This window comes from Oncorhynchus masou, chromosome 18 (genome assembly GCF_036934945.1).
Source record: "Oncorhynchus masou masou isolate Uvic2021 chromosome 18, UVic_Omas_1.1, whole genome shotgun sequence".
NCBI lineage: Eukaryota > Metazoa > Chordata > Actinopteri > Salmoniformes > Salmonidae > Oncorhynchus > Oncorhynchus masou.
Genome location: NC_088229.1, coordinates 46,852,985 through 46,878,706, shown reverse-complemented (window position 1 = coordinate 46,878,706; position 25,722 = coordinate 46,852,985). Strand labels below are relative to the sequence as shown.

The window sequence follows — 25,722 nt, the reverse complement described above, 5'->3', positions numbered from 1 at the left end:
ATACATCTACTTCTCTGCTATTCATATCTGTCTGCAGAATCTAAATATTTCACTATGGAACTTACGGTACAGCTGTTTTTGTAACTGCATTACCACGTGTTTTCAACTTTTCCCAAATAGCTGCCATTTTGACCACTAACGCAATAATTTAGAGACTAAGGTAAGAAATCTTCCCCCACTCTGCTTTTCAAATACGAAGTCTGATTTCAAATCAAGACTACCAATCTGTAACTAGAGCCATTTTCGTAACCCATTGCCTGTCTTTTAAATCATGTCAGAAGTTAGCAGAATCATTACTTTCCAAACTATCATTTTGACCACTAAACCAAAAGAGTTCTCTACTTCTCTGCTTGTCAACTGCGGAGAAGAAAAAAACTAATTTGTGATTACCATTCAAGGGAGAGCGATTAAGTAACCCCTCGCCCGCTGTCTTCTGACAATAGCTCTAGGTCAATACTGAGATTCCAAACTGGAACCATTGCTAAGATATTCGCTGACACTGCAGGCTAAAATTAAAAGGAGAGAGGAGTGGCTTCTAAAGATTCTAAAGCTTCCCATTGTGACATCACTTCCAACTGACATTCTCCCACAATTACATAACTTCTGATCACACATTTAACTACTTACCACCACATCATCAGTATCCACAAACACCATGTAATTGCACAATTACATAACCACACAACTTCCGACCAAACAACTACTGAACCACAACATTACTGAACCACATTACACAACTCAAACACAAAATTACACAACTTCTGAATACACATCTAACTACTGACCAAATCTACTGACTTGATGGGAGTTAAAAATGATATTTTTACACATCTTTCACTATCACAAACAAACGTTTAAAGAGCTTTTGCTAGCCCCACAACTTTACTTGTAAAGTTATCTAGTTGTTATTCTTCTTCCTCCGCACGCTACTCCTACACCGTTTAAGCTTGAAATGCCATTCCAACTTCAAAAATGTGCGGAACTGTCTCGATCGAGTTGCTTGTATACAACTTTATGATATCTGTTAAACTATTAGTCCATTTTTTTTTTGCCCAAATCCGCTAACATGGGATTTCTCAGGATTCTAAGGCTCCCCATTGTGACATCACTTCGAACTGTCATTTTCTGAGAGTGAAATCATGCAACTTGACACAAATCAGCTAATAATTCCACTTTACAACCACAAAAAAAGGCTTACCAGCTTCTTCTACTTCTCTGCTACTCAAATCTGGAGTTTGGACAAAAAAATTATATTCAGATCAAAAAAGTTACAGCAGTTTAAGTAACCGCATCAACATTTCGCAAACAAGTTAGACAAAAAGTTAAGAGTATGGGATATTCGTCTACATCTCTAGGAAGACAACAGAATACATGTCTCTCAATTTAAAGTCTGTATTTAAACCATATTCTTAGCATGTGTGCATTGACATAAAAATGTAATGTTTCATATACTTCTGTGCACACACACACACACACACACACACACACACACACACACGTTTGGAAGGCATTTATCAGACAAAGAGCAGTCACATTATCTGTTAAATATTCTCCTCAAACACAAAATAAATTATACACAAGGTGATTTATCACAACAAAAGCAAAAGGATGAAAAAGCAAATTAAGGAAGAATTAACAATGCAATTTCCATTCCGCATATTTCCACACATTGACATCCCTTCAGAAAAGTAGCAAGGTTTGGAGCGGTAGCTTGCAAAAACAATATGAGAAACAGAAGTGGCTACACATACAAGAAGCCACTTGTGTTGTGAGACACTGGGGTTGCATTTCAATAGTGTAGAGTGGCTTCCTTTCCTCATCTCTTCATTTACAAACATTTGAAGTCACAGGATAAGTTAAAGCAACATGAAGGTTGAACATTTACATTTTTAGTCATTTAGCAGACCTTATGCGGAGCAATTTACAGGAACAATTAGGGTTAAGTGCCTTGCTGAAGGGTACGTCGACAGATGTTTTACCTTGTCCGCTCTGGGATTCGAACCAGCGTCCTTTCGAGTTATTGGCCCAACGCTCTTAACCACTAGGCTACCACATCAGGTTACATTCTTTCAGATCCCCGAAAAAGGCTGATATAAAAGGCTGATATTTAATCCGAAACACGTTGGAGCACGTGTGACATATTTAAGCATTTACCATGAATGCAACTTCCGCAAAATGCCGTAACATTGCCTTTAAAAAAGGTGCATTGTTGACAGCACTCTATAATGTGCGTCAAATTGAATTTGAGCGTAAGACCTGGTGTAAGACAAGAGTGGATGGCACTTGAATCTTCCAGGGGAACAGGTGAGGTTCTTTGTCTATTTCTACATGAACCAAGCACAGGTCCAGCAAGGGCTGGGGGGGGGATGTTTATGTACAAGAGTGTGGGTGAGTCTAAAGAAATGTAATGAATCATTCATTTGAGTTCTGTGGGTGTCTTCTCAAAAGTTACAAATAGGATATGAATTATCTAATCAACAGGCAGCGGAGAGCATACATACCAGAGTATGACATTCCAGTTTCAAACAAGCACCACTCAAATTTATTTTTCTGGCTTCTGGACACAGCGATCAAGGTTGGGGTCAATAGCATTTCAATTCAGTAGACCCTTTCAAATTCAATTCATGAATGCAAGTGGCACTTTGTTTTCAAAGAGGATCCCTCGCTTTGAGTTGAAATTGAATGAATTTACTTACCAAACTAAATTCAAATGCAACTTACCACGATGCAAACTGAGGGCAACAATAACATACCATTAACACTTATCTCAACTACCCTTTAAACCCACTACACAGGTCCTACTCACAGATCCTTCCTTTCTAAAAAAAAAAAAAAAAAAATAAAAAATCACAAGATAACAAATCATAAATCGTCAAGAACAGGGTGGTCTATGCATTTATATGGAGCTGTTTGAGGAACTGAACATCATTCATTAGAGTATCAATAACATTGGTACTCTATCAGAGAGGAATAAGATATCTTGGTGCACAGAGAGCTGCTTTGTAGCGAAACCCAGGTAAGGGGGAGTTGAGTTGACCGGTGTCTCTGATCGTGTACAAAAACAAAAGTCAAAGTATGTTGAGAAAGCAGAATAACATGTTGACCTTAATGTTTATGGTAAAACAAAATGCATGAGTCAGAATGTTTGGGATTTATTATTTGAGGTTTTTAATCTGCTGGTTGGTGTTGTTGATCTTGAGGTCCAGCTTGTCCACTTTACCCAGCAGATTGTCCAGAGAAGTGTCCTGATTCTCAATTTCAGATTGGAGGCCCAGTCCTAGGTCCTTTAACCTTCCCAGGCCCAGGGACATCTCATCTGGAGCAGTTCAAGAAAACAGGGGTTAATTAAAATATATTTTTTTTAATTCTCCACAAAACACGGAAATTTGCCTTTGGCTTCACACAAAAACAGATATACATAAACAGATGTTACTGCTGATAAGGAGTTGGATTCTTTTGTTGTTGATAGCCATTAAAAGTTATGAATAAAATGAAGACAAATGTAATTGTTATTTCCCAATAGGTCCTGGAAGGCTCTTACCTAAGTTGTTGTCTAGGGTCTGGTGGGCGGCTCTAAGCTGTCTGTTTGCAGGGTAGCCATTTTGACCAGATGAGCTGTCATCTGATGCAAATGCATCAAAACCTACACCACACACAGGAGGAGATGTCATTGACAGAAAATTATCCTTTTGCTTAAAGTAGCTGCCAAGTGTTCCAGATTTCTATGAAATATGACCCATTACTATATGAGGAAAATAAAGACTTAAAAAAATGCTGTCATTTGCATAATAGTGATCAACAAATCACAGATGGGCCTGTCTCAGTCAAAGTATGTGAGGTCACATATCAGGAAATACACTGAACAAAAATATTTAAAAAAGGACCAACAAAGTGTTGGTCCCATGTTTCATGAGCTGAAATTAAAGATCCTAGACATTTTCTATATGCACAAAAAGCTTATTTCTCTCCAAATCAATGCACAAATTTGTTTACATCCCTGTTAGTGAGGATTTCTCCTTTACCAAGATAATCCATCCACCTGACATCCACCTGACAGGTGTGGCATATCAAGAAGCATGATCATTACACAGGACACTAAAGGGCACTAAAATGTGCAGTTGTCACAACACAGATGGTCTCAAGTTTTGAAGGGAGCGTGCAATTGAAGGAATGCAAGCTGACTGAAGGAATGTCCACCAGAGCATTTAATGTTTATCTCTCTACCATAAGCCACCTTCGTTGCTTTAGGGAATTTGGCAGTAAGATCAACTGGCCTCATAACCGGTAACCACGCAAGCCCAGGACCTCCACATCCGGCTTCTTGACCTGCGGGGTCGTCTGATACCAGCCACCTGGAAAGCTGATTTCAGCACAAACTGTCAAACCGTCTCAGGGAAGCTCATCTGCACACTCGTTGTCCTCACCAGGGTCTTGACCTGACTGCAGTTGAACGTCGTAACCGACTTCAGTGGGCAAATGCTCACCTACGGTGGCCACTGGCAAGCTGGAGAAGTGTGCTCTTCACAGATTAAACTGTTTCAACTGCAACGGGCAGATAGCAGACAGCGTGTATGAAATCCGACCATCACCCTGGTGAGATAAAACCACGACTCGTCAGTGAAGAGCACTTTGCCAGTCCTGTCTGGTCCAGCGACAGTGGGCTTGTGCCCATAGGGGACGTTGTTGCCGGTGATGTAAAGGCAGATCCTCACCAGACAACAGGCCTACAAGCCCTCAGTCTAGCCTCTCTCAGCCTATTGCGGACAGTCTGAGCACTGATGGTGGGATTGTGTGTTCCTGATGTAACTCGGGGAGTGGTTTTTGCCATCCGGTACCTGTCCCGCAGGTGTGATGTTCAGATGTACCGATCCTGTGCAGGTGTTACACTTCGTCTGCCACTGCGAGGACGATCAGCTGTCCGTTCTGTCTTCCTGTAGCGCTGTCTTCGGCATCTCCAGCCCTTATGCCTCCTTGCAGCATGCCTAAGGCACATTCACGCAGATGAGCAGGGACCCTGGGCATTTTTCGTTCGGTGTTTTTCAGAATCAGTAGAAAAGCCTCTTTAGAGTGTCCTACATTTTCATACCTTTGACTTTAAGACACTAACAGCTTAGGCAATTAACGACTGTTCCACAGGTACATGTTCCTTAATTGTTTATGGTTTATTGAACAAGCATGGGAAACAATGTTTAAACCCTTTGCAATGAAGATCTGTTTCATTTAACCAGGTAGGCCAGTTGAGAACAAGTTCTCATTTACAACTGCGACCTGGCCAAGAAAGCATAGCGGTGTGAACAGGTAACACATGGAGTAAATGGAGTTAACAATAAACAAGTCAATAACAGTAGAAAAAAAAAGAGTCTATATACATTGTGTGCAAAAGGCATGAGGTAGGTGAATAACTACAATTTAGCAGCTTAACACTGGAGTGATAAATGTACAGATGGTCATGTGCAGGTAGAGATACTGGTGTGCAAAAGAGCAGAAAAGTAAATAAAATAAAAACAGTATGGGGATGAGGTAGGTAGATTGGGTGGGCTATTTACCGATGGACTATGTACAGCTGCAGCGATCGGTTAGCTGCTCAGATAGCAGATGTTTAAAGTTGGTGAGGGAAATAAAAGTCTCCAACCTCAGGGATTTTTGCTATTCGTTCCAGTCACAGGCAGCAGAGAACTGGAAGGCGGCCAAATGAGGTGTTGGCTTTAGAGATGATCAGTGAGATACACCTGCTGGAGTGCGTGCTCCGGGTGGGTGTTGACATCGTGACCAGTGAACTGAGATAAGGCGGAGCTTTACCAAGCATGGGCTTGTAGATGACCTGGAGCCAGTGGCTCTGGCGATGAATATGTAGCGAGGGCCAGCCGACTAGGGCATACAGGTCGCAGTGGTGGGTGGTAAAAGGTGCTTTAGTAACAAAACGGATGGCACTGTGATAAACTGCATCCAGTTTGCTGAGTAGAGTATTGGAAGCTATTTTGTAGATGACATCGCCGAAGTCGAGGATCGGTAGGATAGTCAGTTTTACTAGGGTAAGTTTGGCGGCGTGAGTGAAGGAGGCTTTGTTGCGAAATAGAAAGCAGATTCTAGATTTGATTTTGAATTGGAGATGTTTGATATGAGTCTGGAAGGAGAGTTTACAGTCTAGCCAGACACCAAGGTACTTCTAGATGTCCACGTATTCTAGGACGGAACCATCCAGGGTGGTGATGCTAGTCGGGCGTGCAGGTGCAGGCAGCGAACGGTTGAAAAGTATGCATTTGGTTTTACTAGCGTTTAAGAGCAGTTGGAGGCCATGGAAGGAGTGTTGTATGGCACTGAAGCTCGTTTAGAGGTCAGATAGCACAGTGTCCAAGGAAGGGCCGGAAGTGTACGGAATGGTGTCGTCTGGGGGTGGATCAGGGAATCGCCCGCAGAAAGAGCGACATCATTGATATATACAGAGAAAAGAGTCGGCCCGAGAATTGAACCCTGTGGCACCCCCATGGAGTCTGCCAGAGGACCGGACAACATGCCCTCGGATTTGACGCGCTGAATTCTGTCTGCAAAGTAGTTGGTGAACCAGGCAAGGCAGTCATTAGAAAAATCAAGGCTACTGAGTCTGCCGATAAGAATATGATGATTGACAGAGTTGAAAGCTTTGGCCAGTACGATGAAGACGGCTGCACAGTACTGGCTTTTATCAATGGCGGTTATGATATCTTTTAGTACCTGGAGCGTGGCTGAGGTGCACCCATGACCGGCTCGGAAACCAGATTGCACAGCGGAGAAGGTACGGTGGGATTCGAGATGGTCAGTGATCTGTTTGTTGACTAGGCTTTCGAAGACCTTAGATAGGCAGGGCAGGATGGATATAGGTCTGTAACAGTTTGGGTCCAGGGTGTCACCCCCTTTGAAGAGGGGGATGACCACGGCAGCTTTCCAATCCCTGGGGATCTCAGACGATACGAAAGAGAGGTTGAACAGGCTGGTAATAGGGGTTGCGACAATGGCGGCGGATAGTTTCAGAAATAGAGGGTCCAGATTGTCAAGCCCAGCAGATTTGTATGGGTCCAGGTTTTGCAGCTCTTTCAGAACATCTGCTATCTGGATTTGGGTAAAGGAAAAGCTGGGGAGGCTTGGGTGAGTAGCTGCGGGGGGGGGGGGGGCTGTTGGCCAAGGTTGGAGTAGCCAGGAGGAAGGCATGGCCAGCCGTTGAGAAATGCTTGTTGAAGTTTTCGATTATCATGGATTTATCGGTGGTGACCGTGTTGCCTAGCCTCAGTGCAGTGAGCAGCTGGGTGCTCTTGTTCTCCATGGACTTTAGTGGTCCCAGAACTTTTTGGAGTTAGAGCTACAGAGCTATCTGTGAAGTTATTTGGATTTTTACAAATTATATTTGAAAGACAGGGTCCTGAAAAGGGGACTTTTATATATATTTTTTCTGCCTTTAGTATTTTCCCTAACCCTATTACCCCTAATTGGAGTAAACCAATTAAATATATTACATTTTTATTACCCCCACCCCCCTAAATTGAGTAAACTATGGACAACAATACTTAGGTTTTTACTTTCAGCTTATACATACATTTCAGACATACACTGCCTTGCGAAAGTATTCGGCCCCCTTGAACTTTGCGACCTTTTGCCACATTTCAGGCTTCAAACAAAGATATAAAACTGTATTTTTTTGTGAAGAATCAACAACAAGTGGGACACAATCATGAAGTGGAACGACATTTATTGGATATTTCAAACTTTAACAAATCAAAAACTGAAAAATTGGGCGTGCAAAATTATTCAGCCCCTTTACTTTCAGTGCAGCAAACTCTCTCCAGAAGTTCAGTGAGGATCTCTGAATGATCTAATGTTGACCTAAATGACCAATGATGATAAATACAATCCACCTGTGTGTAATCAAGTCTCCGTATAAATGCACCTGCACTGTGATAGTCTCAGAGGTCCGTTTTTAAAGCGCAGAGAGCATCATGAAGAACAAGGAAGGTCGGAGATACTGTTGTGAAAAAGTTTAAAGCCGGATTTGGATACAAAAAGATTTCCCAAGCTTTAAACATCCCAAGGAGCACTGTGCAAGCGATAATATTGAAATGGAAGGAGTATCAGACCACTGCAAATCTACCAAGACCTGGCCTTCCCTCTAAACTTTCAGCTCATACAAGGAGAAGACTGATCAGAGATGCAGCCAAGAGGCCCATGATCACTCTGGATGAACTGCAGAGATCTACAGCTGAGGTGGGAGACTCTGTCCATAGGACAACAATCAGTCGTATATTGCACAAATCTGGCCTTTATGGAAGAGTGGCAAGAAGAAAGCCATTTCTTAATGATATCCATAAAAAGTGTCGTTTAAAGTTTGCCACAAGCCACCTGGGAGACACACCAAACATGTGGAAGAAGGTACTCTGGTCAGATGAAACCAAATTGAACTTTTTGGCAACAATGCAAAACGTTATGTTTGGCGTAAAAGCAACACAGATCATCACCCTGAACACAGCATACCCACTGTCAAACATGGTGGTGGCAGCATCATGGTTTGGGCCTGCTTTTCTTCAGCAGGGACAGGGAAGATGGTTAAAATTGATGGGAAGATGGATGGAGCCAAATACAGGACCATTCTGCAAGAAAACCTGATGGAGTCTGCAAAAGACCTGAAACTGGGACGGAGATTTGTCTTCCAACAAGACAATGATCCAAAACATAAAGCAAAATCTACAATGGAATGGTTCAAAAATAAACATATCCAGGTGTTAGAATGGCCAAGTCAAAGTCCAGACCTGAATCCAATCGAGAATCTGTGGAAAGAACTGAAAACTGCTGTTCAAATGCTCTCCATCCAACCTCACTGAGCTCGAGCTGTTTTGCAAGGAGGAATGGGAAAAAAATTCAGTCTCTCGATGTGCAAAACTGAGAGAGACATAACCCAAGCGACTTACAGCTGTAATCGCAGCAAAAGGTGGCGCTACAAAGTATTAACTTAATCAAAGGGGCTGAATAAATTTTGCAAGCACAATTTAAGTTTTTGATATGTTAAAAAAAGTTTGAAATATCCAATAAATGTCGTTCCACTTCATGATTGTGTCCCACTTGTTGTTGATTCTTCACAAAAAAATACAGTTTATATCTTTATGTTTGAAGCCTGAAATGTGGCAAAAGGTTGCAAAGTTCAAGGGGGCCGAATACTTTCGCAAGGCACTGTAACTAATGTAAACTACCTTGTTTATTTTTAGTCCCAGCCTTCAGCAAACCTCAACCCCTCCAATCTCTGAAGACCATCAGGTGTTGATTTCTAGCTGCCATATATTTTTCCACTGTGCTGTTTCATAAAATATTTCTATTCTCATAGTTGACAGATTATCTTTAAATTTACAAACACCTTTGCTAAGAGTATTATATTATTGATCAATTGACTATGACTTAAATTACCCAGCCATTTGCAGAGTTAACTCTAAGTAAACGTTGTATTTTTTTGTCATTCCCAACCAATCTACATATGAGCAGTACCAAAACAGCAAAATCTACTAACTGGCGCACACACAAAAAAAAGTTTGGGTTCACTTCGAAATTCTTGTTTTTGAAAGAAAAACATTTTTTGCCCATTAAAATATCAAATTGATCCGAAATACAGTGTAGACATTGTTATGGGCCTCTATACATAGGCGTATAGAGGCCCATTATCAGCAACCATAACTCCTGTGTTCCAATGGCATGTTGTATTAGCCTTTTAAAATGCTAAACTTGGATTAGCTAATTGATCATTTGAAAATCCTTTTGCAATTATGTTAACACAGCTGAAAACTGTTGTCCTGATTAAAGAAGCAATAAAACTGTCCTTCTTTAGATTAGTTGAGTATCTAGCATCAGCATTTGTGGGATCAATTACAGGCTAAAAACAGCCAGAAACAAAGGACTTTCTTCTGAAACTCGTCAGTTTATTCTTGTTCTGAGAAATGAAGGCTATTGCATGCAAGAAATTGCCAAGAAACTGAATATCTCATACAACGCTGTGTGCTACTCCCTTCACAGAACAGCGCAAACTGTCTCTAACCAGAATAGAAAGAGTGGGAGGCCCGGTGCACAAATGAGCAAGAGTGTGTGTGTCTAGTTTGAGAAACAAACACCTCACAAGTCCTCAACTGGCATTTTCATTAAATAGTACCCACAAAACACCAGTCTCAATGTCAACGATGTCCAGTGTCTTCTGTTCTTTTGCCCATCTTAATCTTTTTTTATTGATCAGTCTGAGATGAATTTCTCTTTGCAACTTTGCCTAGAAGGCCAGTGTCCCAGCTGAGCCGTTGTTACTCCTAGACGTTTACACTTCACAATAACATCACTTACAGTTGACCGGGGCAGCTCTAGCAGGGCAGAAATCTTACAAACTGACTTGTTGGAAAGGTAGCATCCTATGACGGTGCCACACTGAAAGTCACTGGGCTCGTCAGAAAGCCATTCTACTGCCAAATGTTTGTCCTATGGCGGTGTGTTCGATTTTATACACCTGTCAGCAACAGGTGTGGCTGAAATAGCCGAATGCACTAATTTGAAGGGGTGTCTACATACTTTTGTATATATATATTTTTTTTTTCTCAAAATGCATACTGCCTCCAGCTCATTGCAAAGTGGTGTGTGATGTGTTTAAGCCTGCATTCAGTTACCAATGAGAAATAAAAATTTGAATCTTGGCCAAAAAACAATTATATTTATAATTCTTGCGTATTGATTGGGCTTATAACAGAGGTGTCGGGCAGATTTTTCACTCAATGCCTCTTATCTGTATGCTCTGCGCATGTGACAAAAAAGATACATAGTGAATATCCACGGGCTGGTTCGATCCAGGGCAGCCTGAGCATGTACCCAGCCGAGACAAAGACATTGGGCAAGATCGTGAACTCAAACCCGGCTTAACAGCCTTAGTCGACTCGTTTGTGCTCGTCATATTATTAACAACCAGTTAGCAAGGCTAAACAGGCCAAAGAATAACTAACAAATTGTAGGGAACTTCACAAATCTAGTTACCAAACTTTAACAATGTCCAGAAGAATGAGCACGCCCTCCTTACATAAGACAGTTAAGTTGGCGTAAACCCTGATAAATAACATTGGAACACAAAATGTTTCTTAAAATTTGCAAATTGTTCTGCTCAGCTTGAGGTGAAGAGCGGGAGAATTTAAGGAACGAATCTGTGCCTCAGGTTTATCACCTGTGGAAGGCAGAGCTCCCGGTGAGGCATGGTGTTCACTGGCCTTGTCAAGCGTAATTATAATATTCTTCAGTAGAGGGCTCTAGCACACAAACTCCTCATAGCTGTGTTGTACCAAGTTGACCAACAAAAGGGGACAAGGGAACAAGGAAGGGAACAAGGAGATATTTTGTGGCTGAGGTTTGTGGCCTTACCTCCACTGTCCAACTTCCTCAGGTTGGGGTGACTGGCCTGGTACTTGCCTTCATGCTCCTTACTGTGAGACATGGCATTCTGCAATCTAACACACACACACACACACACAGTCAGACTCAAGGTAGGATGATCTTTGACCAAATACATTACACACTTCACAGTTTAATCAGACTTGAACACAGAAAAGGTCAAGACTGACGGTGGTAGAGGGCTTATTCTTACACTATCTTACACCTCTTGTATGGGCAACATGGCAGAAACTATGATTGTATCACCGCGGATAGCCTAAATACTCAGTCAACAAGGGGCTACTGATGGTGGAATGTTTGGGATATCCCATGAAAAGTTGTTCACTAGCATTGTATATAGCAACAGCACATGCCAGAGTAAAGAGATAGGAATAAGCAGGGAGGGACTGGGCATTACTTGCTGCTGGCTTGGTAGACAACAGGCTCTTCTGGCAGGGACTTGGTGGTCTCAGGCTTGGCCTTAAAGTAAGTGACAAGGCCTCCCCACACACTTTTAATGCTGTTGATGTGTTTCTGGCTGGTTTTCAGGTCTTGGCCCATGTTGTCCACCATCCTCTCGGTCCTCTTCAGAGCCTCCCCCTGACGCATCAGCTCCTACGGATGGACACAGAGAGGAAATCAGTGTTATCAAATTCACTCGGCTGTATTACTTTTTACAGTGGGCCAGAAAACATGGAGAAATGCATCTAACAATGCTGGACATTGATAATACAGATGCTCCAGGGTGACTTTTCCCCGAGGTACAGATCAGCATCCTAGAGCTGGCCACCCGTCCAAACTGGGCAATAGGGGGAGAAGGGCCTAGTCAGGGACGTGACCAAGAACACAAATGGTCACTGACAGAGCTCCAGAGTTCCTCTATGGAGGTGGGAGAACCTTCAAGGAGGACAACCATCTCTGCAGAACTCCACCAAAATCAGGCCTTTAAGGTAGTGGCCAGATGGAAGCCACTCCTCAGTAAAAGGCACACAATAGCCCACTTGGAGTTGGCCAAAGAGCACCTAAAGGAGTCTGACCATGAGAAACAAGATTTTCTGGTCTGATGAAACCAATATTAAACTCTTTGGCCTGCAGCTGAGCTTCACGTGGAGGAAACCTGGCACCATCCCTACGGTGAATCATTGTGGTTGCAGCATCATGATGTGGGAATGTTTTTCAGCTGCAAAGTGCTGAGTAAAGGGTCTGAATACTTATGTAAATGTGATATTTCAGTTATAAAAACATTTTGCAAACATTTCTAAAAACCTGTTTTTACTTCTTCATTAAAAACGGGTATTGTGTGTCGCTTGAAATAGAATAAGACTAACGTAACAAAATGTGGAAAAAGTCAGGGGACTGAATACTTTCTGAATGAATAGGCTTACCTCTGCAGTCTCAGCGCCGATCTTCTCCGACTCATAGATGAGCCCCAGGGAGCGGTGGCTGCTGACCACCGCAGACTTGGCCGTACGCATCACTTCCTGTTGGAGGCATCTCTGCTTGCGCTCTGCCTCACTCATCCCCCTCTCTTGGGGGTCGTCAAATCCCCCACTTGACCAGCGCTGCTCCTCCTCATCATCATCTGCAAATGGGTTGTGGGTTCTGGGGTACGCCATCTTTTCAACAGAACAGCAGAGTTATGACAGTGGAGAGCAGACATAGCAGGCACAGGGGGGGCTTATACGGCATGCCTGCCATGAAAATTGTGTTCGTTCATGTTATGTTTACTGGGTCATTCTCAAAAAAAAAAAAAACATTTCGTTAATGTAACAAAATATCATAATGAAGATCGTGTTCTCTACCTTGCACAAAGAGTAATTTCAACATAGGAATTAATTATTTTTGTCATTACCTCAACACGTCCAGCTGTCTGAATGCATGTTGTGTTGTAATTTAAAAACAGAGTAAAATGAAAATATTCTTGAATGTATAACTGAATATTATGGGAATATGAATAATGAACAGTGGAAAAATGAAGTGTCCATGACTGATGTTCTCATCCTCCGCAACATTTTGGAAGGACTGTTTTGGCAAGTCAGTTAGGAAATCTACTTTGTACATGACAACTAATTTTTCCAACTATTATATACAGACAGATTATTTCACTGCATCACAATTCTAGTGGGTCAGAAGTTGACTGCCTATAAACAGCTTGGAAAATTCCAGAAAATGCCATCATGGCTTTAGAAGCTTCTGATAGGCTAATTGACATCATTTAAGTCAATTGGAGGTGTACCTGTGGATGTATTTCAAGGCCCATCTTCAAACTCTGTGCCTCTTTGCTTGACATCATGGGAAAATCAAATCAGTCAAGAAAAGAAAAGAAAAAGGGGGGAGAAGTTTCCAAATGCTTGAAGGTACCACGTTCATCTGTACAAACAATAGTACGCAAATATAAACACCATGGGATCACGCAGTTGTCATACCGCTCAGGAAGGAGACGCGTTCTGTCTTCTAGAGATAAACGTAATGTGGTGCAAAAAGTGCAAATAAATCCCAGAACAACAGCAAAGGACCTTGTGAAGATGCTGGAGGAAACAGGTACAAAAGTATCTATATATATCCACAGTAAAACGAGTCCTATAAATCGACATAACCCGAAAGGCTGCTCAGCAAGGAAGAAGCCAATGCTCCAAAACTGCCATAAAAAGCCAGACTACGGTTTGGGGACAAATACATGGGCACAAATATCGTACTTTTTAGAGAAATGTCCTCTGGTCTGATAAAATTGAAATAGAACTGTTTGGCCATAATGACCATTGTTATGTTTGGAGGAAAAAGGGGACGCTTGCAAGCCAAAGGATACCATCCCAACCGTGAAGCACGGGGGTGGCAGCATCATGTTGTGGGGGTGCTTTGCTAGAGGAGGGACTGGTGCACTTCACAAAATAGATGGCATCATGAGGAGGGAAAATTATGTGGATATATTGAAGCAAAATCTCAAGACATCAGTCAGGAAAATTCTTTGGAGTAGGGGGCAGTATTGGGTAGCTTGGATGAAAAACGTGCCCAAATTATGCTGCCTGCTACTCAGCCGTAAAGGCTAGAATATGCATATAATTAGTACATTCTGATAGAAAACACTGAAGTTTCTAAAACTGTTTGAATGATATGCGAGTATAACAGAACTCATATGGCAAGCAAAAACAACAACCAAGAAGTGGGAAATCTGAGGTTTGCAGTTTTTCAACTCAGCCCCCATTGAATATACAGTGGGATATTAGTTATGTTTCACTTCCCAAGGCTTCCACTAGATGTCAATAGTATTTACAAACTGTTTTGAAGATACTCATAAGAGCCCTTTCTGGCAGAGTGCCACAGCCTCGGTCTGGCGCGCTCAAGTAAAAAGGTAGCTACATTCCACTTCATTTGTACAGACAAAGGAATTGTCCGGTTGGAACATTTAGGATGTTTTTAACATAAAACTTCATTAAGATTGATTACATACTTAGTTTGGCATGTTTCTATGGGCTGTAACAGAACTTTTTTGAACTTTTCGTCCGATGTTCGGCGCGACCTGAACGCGCTTTTGGATTTGTTTACCAAATGCCCTAACAAAAGAAGATATTTGGACACAACTGATGGACATTATCAAACAAAAACATTTATGGTGGAACTTGGAATCCTGGAAGTGCATTCTGATGAAGATCGAAGGTAAGTGAATATTTAAAATGCTATTTCTGAGTAATGTTGACTACCTAATATGGCGGATCTCTTTTTGGCTGCTTTGTTGTCTAAAAGGCTGTACTCAGATTATTGCATGGTTTGCTTTCTCTGTAAAGTTTTTGAAATCTGACACAGTGGTTGCATTAATGAGAAGTTTATCTAAAGTTCCATGTATAATAGTCGTATCTTTATCAATGTTTATTATGAGTATTTCTGTAATTTAATGTGGCTCTCTGCACAATCACCGTATGTTTTAGAACTAGTGAAGGTAACGTGCCAATGTAAACTCAGACATGTTTTATATAAACACAAACCTTACCGAACAAAACATACAAGTCCTATGAGTGTCATCTGATGAAGATCAAAAGTTAGTGATTAATTCTCTCTCTATTTCTGCTTTTGTGACTCCCCCTCTTTGGCCGGAAAAACGGCTGTTTTTCTGTGGCTTGGTGGTGACCTAACATAATTGTTTGTGGTTGTTTCGCTGTAAATCCTTTTTGAATTCAGACACTGTGGCTGGATTAACGAGAATTTAAAATTGTGTAAAATACTTGTATGCTTGAGGAATTTTAATTATGAGATTTGTTGTTTTGAAATTGGCTCCCTGCACTGTCACTGGCTGCACTGTTCACTGGCTGGGGTCCGCTATCCTTTCCAAATCATGTACAATCAATTGAATTTGCCACAGGTGGACTCCAAGCAAGTTGTAGAAACATCTCCAGGATAATCAATGGAAACAGGATGCACCTGAGCTCAATGTCAATTCTCAAAGCAAAGGGTCTGAATAATTATGTAAATAAGGCATCCCTTAGTTGTCAATAAAATGTATTTGGCATTGATCAAATCTGCAGACAGACAGTCAAGTTCCCATTCAGTTGTCAAAACGTGGGTTGGGACAAGCATGCATTGACAGGCAAGCTGCAGAAGGACGAGCAGGCTACTATCTCTCATCGTTTATCAGTGCAATTTTGACTGCCAGCTAGCTGAAAAAGTTTGAGGGTTAATCTAATGTTCCTTCATTAGATTTTAGCTCATCTTGCACTGGCTAGCATTAGTTATTGATCGTGTTGATGTGCACAGGGAACTGAGGGAGAGAGCCTACGTTTTCATGCTTGTCTGATCAATAGGATTGTGAAGTTCCCAAAAGGAACTTCCAAATGGGGATCTAATAAAAGTTCCCAAATGGAAGACTCACGTAGTATTTACATTATTTTGAGGCTTTTGGCGAATGCGCTCTAAATAACAGTATGAGCAGCGTAGAAGGGGGGGGGGCAATGCAAATGGTCTGGGTAGCCATTTGATTAAATGTTCAGGAGTCTTATGGCTTGCGGGCAGAGAGAACAGTCTATGACTAGGGTGCCTGGAGTGACTATTTTTAGGGCCTTCCTCCAACACCGCCTGGTATAGAGGTCCTAGATGGCAGGAAGCTTAGCCCCGGTGATGTACTGGGCAGTGTGCACTACCCTCTGTAGTGCCTTGCAGTCGGAGGCCGAGCAATTGCCATACCAGGCAGTGATGCAACGAGTCTGGATGCTCTCGATGGTGCAGCTGTAGAACCTTTTGAGGATCTGAGGACCCATGCCAAATATTTTCAGTCTCCTGACGGGGAATAGGTTTTGTCGTACCCTGTTCACGACTGTCTTGATGTGCTTGGACCATTTTAGTTTGTTGGTGATGTAGACACCAAGGAGCTTGAAGCTCTTAAACTGCTCCACTTACAGCCCCGTCAATTAGAATGGGGACATGCTCGGTCCACTTCTTCCTGTAGTCCACAATCATGTCCTTTGTCTTGATCACATTGAGGGAGAGGTTGTTGTCCTTGCACCACATGGTCAGGTCTCGGATCTCCTCCCTACGGGCCGTCTCATAGTTGTCGACGACCAGGCCTACCACTGTTGTGTCATCGGCTTACTTAATGATGGTGTTGGAGTTGTGCCTGGCCGTGCAGTCATGAGTGAACAGTGAGTACAGGAGTGGGCTGAGCACGCACCCCTGAGGGGACCCCATGTTGAGGATCAGTGTGGCGGATTTGTTGTTACCTACCCTTACCACCTGGGGGAGGCCCGTCAGGAAGTCCAGGATCCAGTTGCGGAGGGAAGTGTTTAGTCCCAGGTCCTTAGTTACCTCAAAGCGCATCACTAAGCTATGGTGTTGAACTCTGAGCTGTAGTCAATAAATAGCATTCTCACATAGGTGTTCCTTTTGTCCAGGTGTGAAAGGGCATTGTGGGGTGCAATAGAGATTGCATCATCTGTGGAACTGTTGGAGCGGTATGCGAATTGGAGTGAGTCTAAGGATAATGGTGTTGATATGAGCCATGACCAGCCTTTCAAAGCCCTTCATGGCTACAGAAATTAGTGCTACAGGTCAGGTTACCTTGGTGATCTTGTGCACAAGGACTAGTGTGTTCGCTTGAAACATGTTGGTATTACAGACTCGGACAGGGAGACGTGATCACACAGTCTTCCGGAACAGCTGATGCTCTCATGCATATTTCAGTGTTACTTGCTTCGAAGCGAGCGTAGTTTAGCTCGTCTGGTAAGCTTGTGTCACTGGACAGATCTCGGTTGTGCTTCCCTTTGTAATCTGTAATAGTTTGCAAGCCCTGCCATATCCGACGAGCGTCAGAGCCGGTGTAATACGATTGGATCTTAGTAATTAGGTAAAACTGATTTAAGTTTCCCTGCATTAAAGTCCCCAGCCACTCGGAGCCCTGCCTCTGGATGAGCATTTTTCTGTTTGCTTATGGAGGTATACAGCTCGTTGAGTGCGTTCTTAGTGCCAGCATCGGTCTGTGGTGGTATGTAGACAGCTATGGAAAATCCAGATGAAAACTCTAGGTAGACAGTGTGGTCTACAGCTTGAGACACTACCTCTTCCTAGCAAAACCTTGAGACTTCCTTAGATGTCGTATATTTGTAAACAGCTGGTGCACATAGACCTCCACCCCTTGTCTTACCAGAGGCTGCTGTTCTATCCTGCCGATAAAGTGTATAACCCGCCAACTGTATGTTGTCGTCATTCAGCCATGACTTGGTGAAACATAAGATATTACAGTTTTTAATATCCCGTCGGTAGGATATACGTGCTTTTAGTTCGACCCATTTTTTTTCCAGCGATTGGTCCTGTGGCTCAGTCGGTAGAGCATGGTGCTTGCAACGCCAAGCGTCGTGGGTTCGATTCCCGCTGGGACCACCCATATGTAAAAGTAGTGGCCCCAGCTGACTTGTAAGTCGCTTTGGACAAAAGCGTCTGCTAAATGGGATATATTATTATTATTATTACGTTGGCTAACAGTACGGGTGGCAAAACCAGATTAGCCACTCGTAGCTTCATCCTCACAAGGCACCCCGATCTCCTTCCTACCTCTTCGACTCTTTTTTAATATAATAATAATAAATCCCATTTAGCAGACGCTTTTGTCCAAAGCGACTTACAAGTCGGCTGGGGCCACTACTTTTACATATGGGTGGCCCCAGCGGGAATCGAACCCACGACGCTTGGCGTTGCAAGCGCCATGCTCTACCGACTGAGCCACACAGGACAATTTTTTCCTGCAAATGACAGGGATGAGGGCCTATTCGGGTGTCTGGAGTAAATCCCTCTTGTCCGACCCATTAAAGAAATAGTCGGTCTAATTCAAGGTAAGTAATCACTGTTCTGATGTCCAGAAGCTCTTTTCTGTTATAAGAGATGGTAGCAGCAACATTGTACAAAACAAGTTACAAACAATGCGAAAATAAAAATAGCACGGTTGGTTAACTTCTTTGGGGTAGGGGGCAGTATTTTCAAGTCCGAATGAAAAGCGTGCCTAGAGTAAACTGCCTGCTACTCAGGCCCAGATGCTAGGATATGCATATTATTAGTAGGTTTGGATAGAAAACACTCTGAGGTTTCTAAAAAAACAAAACTGTTTGAATGATGTCTGAGAATAACAGAACTCATATGGCAGGCAAAAATCTGAGAAAAAAAATCCAACCGGGAAGTGGGAAATCTGAGGTTTGTAGTTTTTCCAAGTCATTGCCTATCGAATATACAGCGTCTATTGGGATCATACTGCACTTCCTAAGGCTTCCACTAGATGCCAACAGTCTTTAGAACCTTGTTTGAGGCTTCTACTGTGAGGAAGGGGTATTGAGAGCGGATTGAGTCAGAGCTCTACCAGAGTGGCATGAGCTGATCACGTGCGCACATGTGAGTGTGACCTGCATTCCATCGCATTTCTTAAGACAAAGGAATTCTCCGGTTGGAACATTTTTGAAGATTATTGTTAAAAACATCCTAAAAATTGATTCTATACATCGTTTGACATGTTTCTACAGACTTTTCACCTGGACCTAGTGATCGCGCCTCATGAATTTGGATTCCTGGGCTAAACGTGCGAACAAAAAGGTGGTTTTTGGACATAAACTGACTTTATTGAACAAAACAAACATTTGTTGTGGAACTGGGATTCCTGGGAGTGCAATTTGATGAAGATCAAAAGTAAGTGAATATTTATAATGCTATTTCTGACTTCTGTTGACTTCACAACATCGCGGATATATGTATGGCTTGTTTTTGTGTCTGACCACTGTACTCAGATTATTGCATGGTGTGCTTTTTCCGTAAGTAAAAAAAAAAAAAAAAACCTGACACAGCAGTTGCATTAAGGAGAAGTGAATCTAAAATTCAATGCATAACACGCGTTTCTTTTAGCAATGTTTATTATGAGTATTTCTGTACATTGATGTGGCTCTCTGAAAAATCACCGGATGTTTTGGAAGCAAAATATTACTGAACATAACGCGCCAATGTAAACTGAGATTTTTGGATATAAATATGCACATTATCGAACAAAACATACATGTAGTGTAACATGATGTCCTATGAGTGTCATCTGATGAAGATCAAAGGTTAGTGGCTGGAGAAATGGATGTGTTTTTTTGACTAGGCTATGACCTAACATAAATCATATGTTGTGCTTTCGCTGTAAATCATTTTTGAAATTGGACACGATGGGTAGATTAACAAGATGTTTATCTTTCATTTGCTGTATTGGACTTGTTACTGTGTGAAAGTTACATATTTCTAAAAGATATTTTTGAATTTCGCACACCTTTTGCCTTTTCAGCGGAATGTTGTCGAGGGGTTCCGCTAGCGGAACGCTTGCCCTAGAAAGGTTCATGTCAAGTTTCCTGAGGTAAATCCATAAGATTTATGCAGGTAGATCTCATTGCTAACATTAAAGAAAGTAGCATTATTGCGCAAAACAATGAGCTGGGAATAGAAAGATTGAAGACTAGTTTGTGCTATGGTGCAAGTATTTCACTGGCATTTGCCCCTAAAAATAGTAGATATGTGCGAACCGGAAAAAATATTTACGAGCACTGTGTGCGATTAAAGATTACAACCTACCGTAATCTATTTTTCCCCCGCTGCTAATTGTTTAAAAACTACAAGTCCCACATTCCACAAGCGGCACACGCCAACCACAGTAGAGTTCTTTGTGGTGACGCAGTCCAATCAGAGAGAGAAAGGTGAACACCGGAAAATAGTATCGTATAGGCTAAACGTTAACGTAATTGCTAAAAATGAAGCCCATTCAATTTTATTTTAAGCGAAAAAGAGACGAGGAGAGAGGAATCAGGAGAGGGAGATTCGCAAGGTTCAACTAATGAAGCCTCTTCACAAGGTTTACCTGAGGCAGCTAACGTTAGGGATGCTGAGAACAACGTTAGCGAAGCTACCATGACCCTCGCTGTCACTTCAACGTCCACTGTAGCTGGTGGAGGGAGAACATATAGATTCAATGTGAATTGGCTCAAAATGTTCCCATGGCTAGAGTTTGAAAACAACGTCATGTTCTGCAAATATCGTAGAGGGCAGAAACAGGCAGGCAACTCGTCAGGAAACCCGCATCTGAAAAGAGATAGCGTAGCGAAACATAACATCTCGCGACGGCATATCCAGGGTGCAGAGATCTGTACCTGTTGTGTCAGCAGCATTGAGGCGACAAGTGCTGCTGTCTGAGGAGGAGAAGAGGCAGCTGAAAATAAAGATAAACATTGCATACTTCATTGCGAAAGAAGAATCTTTCGTCAAATTTGGTCCGCTTATCAGACTCCACCACAAAAACAGAGTTGACATTAATCCCACATACGACAATGATGTAAGATGTGCGGAGATGATCTGTCAAATTGCTGACATAATGAGAGAGCCTGTCAGCGAAGCTGAAAGCCGCGAAGTATCTTGCCATTCTAATAGACGGAGACACTGATATATCCAACACCAAATGCGAGATTGTCTACGTACGCTTGTTGGAGGATGGGAAGCCAGTCAATCTCATGGTCAGACAACAGACCCTTTAGCACTCTCATGCCATTGGTAAATTGTTCCTCTTTATAGGCTTATGCAATAATAGCCCATGGCCTATTTCCAGAGGCCTTACCTATTCTATGGACTCTGGAGAAAGTGACATTATGCACAACATCAGTGGGCAGTTTTAGTTGAGTTGACAAAGTCTCGGACTGTGTCCTCACAGCCTCTGCTGTTGTTGTCATTCTCCAGTATCCCTGAAAATATTAGATTGTTCCGCTTTGAGCGACACTGTACATCAAGCAAAATGTCTTTCATTTGTTTGTTCTCCCTTTGCACCACCTCCACCTTCCTATGAATAGTCTACTATAGAGCTGTCTTTCCTCATGCTAAACCCTGACACATGGCCAGAAGACCAGGCCAGCCTTCTCACCTTTGGCGATGATGGTGTGGCATACCTGATGAGGCATTTCAAGGAACCTCTAGAGAGATGTAAGAATTTATTTGACACTGCATTGCCATATGAGACAATGTTACATTTGCAAACTCACTTGCTTTGTTCAATCCTGCAGATGGGGGTGCAACATAGCTGCAATCCAGGATAAGTGGCAGGGACTGAAAATCCTGGTCAGCCACAATTTCAAGGACAAGTCCTACAGTGGTCTGTGGGAGACCATGATGACAAAGGACCCCTACAGGCACGATTACAAGGAAGACTAACAGTCTTGAATCCATGTATGGTATCCTATGGTTGGTTTTGATGAGTTAATGAAATTGAAAGATATCATCTTTTCCCTGGAACATACTGGTGCTGCCCATTTCAGCCACCCAGTGTGAGCTAAGCTTCTCTGCGCAGAACCGGATTAAGAATTCGACAAGAAGCTGCCTTGGGTCTCCACCAATGAAGACCTAATGAGGATCAGCCTGGAGGGGTCTTCTCTGTCAAGGAGTTCGATCCCACTCCTGCCGTGGACCACTGGCTGACCTCCAAGCGTGCCGGACGGCCAACATACAAAAGCAGCTGGACAACTGATATCCTTTGCGTCTAGTAGGCATGGGTCAATGTGTGATTTTGGTGGCATGTGCTGTTCCACAGTCCCTTAGTAGTTCTTTGTGTGCTCCTACATTTTTTTCATTTAGGAGCACATGTACTCCTTGGGGGAAAAAAGTTAGCATAGAGCCCCGTTGGAGTTGGTTGGGTGAAAAATGCCATAAAATAATGCAGTTTTTTTCCCATGATTACTTCATAACTATGGAAAACAGCTGGGACACACGGTAATGTTATGAAACTGGGCTCCATAGCCAATGCAATGAACACATTTTTATCAACAACAAAAAAAGCAGTAAAAATGTTGTGTTCATCATGTCCTGACATTTAACAATGCTTTTTTTCTGATAACAAGTCCATTGCATCCGCTGTGGAGCCCCATTTCATAATATGACCATATTTCCAAGCTGCTTGCCGTCGTTTTGAAGTAAACATGAAAAAAAGGCTATTTTAGGGCATTTTCACCCTGCCAGCTCCTATTAGTTCTATTGAGCACAGTGGCACCAACTGGCCTTCTGAACTTTCTATTCCAAGTTTATTGCTCTAAGTTACACCGCCTGCTTTGCCATTGTTGGCACTGAGACCTGCCCACGTTGTTGGTAGTTAAATGTAAACGAAAAAAATGACTCATGGAACTCGGAGTTCATCCCGTTGTTTACTACAGGGAAATACAGACATGTCTGTCTATTTTGCCAAATATCTCACAATGTGTATATTTGGATTTTATTCAGGTCGAACTCCATTTTTATTGTGAGAATCTCCTCTTTCTAATTATGTAAGTCTGGGCAGCGAGCTCGGTTGTCATCAAATGCTAGCCCCAAAATACTTTTTAGCCTTTGGAACGCTGAGCTCCACCCATTGTTTTCCTATGGATATGCATGTTGGTCCATTTCGCCAAATATCTCACAATGTGTATATTTAGATTTTATTAAAATCAGGAGAATCTCATCTTTGTAATTATGTAAATTCGGTTGTCATCGATCACTAGACCAGAAAGTCAGAAGTCCCCTTCCCCTACTTTCTTATTACGCAGAAGTAAGCATAGTTGACACCATTGACGTGCGGATGTTTTCTTTTTTACACGAGTTGTCCGACGAATAGATTGTAGTGTTAAAATAAAAAGGGATACGTTTGTCCCATTTGGGCGAAATGGAATTTTAAGCGTCACACTAGTCAAAACAGGCCCTGCGAACGTTCAATGAAATTGCCATGGGCTCGCGCTAGCGTTCCAGTTTAGTCAACATTCTTAAGCCGTTTTCCAGCTTATGGTGAATTTGGACTCATTCTATTGTCCAGCCTACTACTAGTGCTGTTGACCCGAAGACCATACCAAACAAAATGTTAGTAGTACGATGAACACGTTATTTAATGTAAAATAGTAATACGGGTCATAGCTTCAATGGCAGTTTCGATAGTTTCTTCCATGGGTAAAAGTGGTTGTTTGGAGTTAGTTACCAACAAGTTGGTGTGACTGAATCTTTTGCTTTCGTTCTGAATTGGTGATTAAGTGTAATTTACCGTTTGGTAAATTACACTTCAGGATGACAACGTTTAAAACAGATAATTACCGTTAGTTCGCTGGCTAACGTGTTAGCTAGTGTAGCTTATAACTAACGTTACACAAGGGTGTAATGATTAGCCAGACAAAATAGTGGAAACGCAACGTTTGTAACTAAAACAACGTTCTATTGGACAAATTCAGGTAGGTCCTTCCCCATTTCGTTCAGTTTGCTTCCGTTTAAAAAACGTTTAACAGAAATTGCGTATTTCATACGCCCATGACTTACCTAACAATTCATAGCTAAAAAAGCACAGCACTATTCTCATTATAACAATAAACGACAGCCAAATAAAAACAAGTTTAAACCACTTACTTTTACGATCTACACAACCTTTTGACCGTGGTCTAGTGAAATGTTGTTGTATCAGCTGATGAACAGCACAAACTCGGTTTCCGTTGTCTTCTTCTTCTTTGGAGTTTAACGGCAGTTGGCATCCAATATATTTCATTACTGCCCCAAGCTGGACTATAATATAAATACGTTCTACTTTTTGTTTTGTGATATATATATATATTTATATATCCATTTAACCTTTACTTAACTAGGCAATTCATTTAAGAACAAATTCATATTCACAATGACGGCTAAACCCAGACGATGCTGGGCCAATTGTGCGATGCCCTATCGGACTTCAAATCACGGCCGGATGTGATACAGCCTGAATTCGAAACAGGGACTGTAGTGACACCTCTTACACTGAGATGCAGTGCCTTAGACCGCTGATATATAGAAATATATATGTGTGTGTGTTTTTCATAGTTTTAATGTCTTCACTATTATTCTACAATGTAGAAAATAGTAAAAATAAAGAAAATCCCTTGAATGAGTATGTGTCCAAACTTTTGATTGGTGAGGTATATACACTGCTCAAAAAAATAAAGGGAACACTTGAACAACACAATGTAACTCCAAGTCAGTCACACTTCTGTGAAATCAAACTGTCCACTTAGGAAGAAACACTGATTGACAATACATTTCACATGCTGTTGTGCAAATGGAATAGACAACAGGTGGAAATTATAGGCAATTAGCAAGACACTCCCAATAAAGGGGTGGTTCTGCAAGTGGTGACCACAGACCACTTCTCAGTTCCTATGCTTCCTGGCTGATGTTTTGGTCCCTTTTGTATGCTGGTGGTGCTTTCACTCTAGTGGTAGCATGAGACGGAGTCTACAACCCACACAAGTGGCTCAGGTAGTGCAGCTCATCCAGGATGGCACATCAATGCGAGTTGTGGCAAGGTTTGCTGTGTCTGTCAGCGTAGTGTCCAGAGCATGGAGGCGCTACCAGGAGACAGGCCAGTACATCAGGAGACGTGGAGGAGACCGTAGGAGGGCAACAACCCAGCAGCAGGACCGCTACCTCTGCCTTTGTGCAAGGAGGAGCAGGAGCAGCACTGCCAGAGCCCTGCAAAATGACCTCCAGCAGGCCAAAAATGTGCATGTGTCTGCTCAAACGGTCAGAAACAGACTCCATGAGGGTGGTATGAGGGCCTGACGTCCACAGGTGGGGGTTGTGCTTACAGCCCAACACCGTGCAGGACGTTTGGCATTTGCCAGAGAACACCAAGATTGGCAAATTCGCCACTGGCGCCCTGTGCTCTTCACAGATGAAAGCAGGTTCACACTGAGCACATGTGACAGTCTGGAGACGCCGTGGAGAACGTGCTGCTGCCCGCAACATCCTCCAGCATGACCGGTTTGGCGGTGGGTCAGTCATGGTGTGGGGTGGCATTTCTTTGGGGGG

General features: G+C 42.4%; 1 protein-coding gene and 1 non-coding gene across 3 annotated transcripts; one reads left to right on the top strand and one right to left on the bottom strand.

Annotated features, from left to right (window-relative positions):
- Positions 1–1,378: 1,378 nt before the first annotated feature.
- Positions 1,379–24,401, bottom strand: snap29 (synaptosome associated protein 29). 2 transcript variants are annotated; one of them, XM_064923525.1, is made up of 7 exons: positions 24,289–24,401; positions 13,640–13,685; positions 12,789–13,019; positions 11,822–12,018; positions 11,395–11,480; positions 3,542–3,643; positions 1,379–3,316 (listed from the first exon to the last, which is right to left on the bottom strand). In XM_064923525.1, the coding sequence occupies exons 2-7, from the start codon at positions 13,661–13,663 to the stop codon at positions 3,156–3,158; spliced, it is 801 nt and encodes a 266-aa protein (XP_064779597.1). In that variant the 5' UTR covers positions 13,664–13,685; positions 24,289–24,401; the 3' UTR covers positions 1,379–3,155. The 2 variants fall into 2 exon arrangements, with proteins under 2 accessions (XP_064779597.1, XP_064779598.1); XM_064923526.1 differs by lacking the exon at positions 13,640–13,685 and having other exon boundaries at positions 24,289–24,400.
- On the top strand, positions 18,191–18,264 carry trnaa-ugc (transfer RNA alanine (anticodon UGC)). Its single transcript has one exon. It is a non-coding gene; the product is annotated as a tRNA-Ala (tRNA).
- Positions 24,402–25,722: the final 1,321 nt, after the last annotated feature.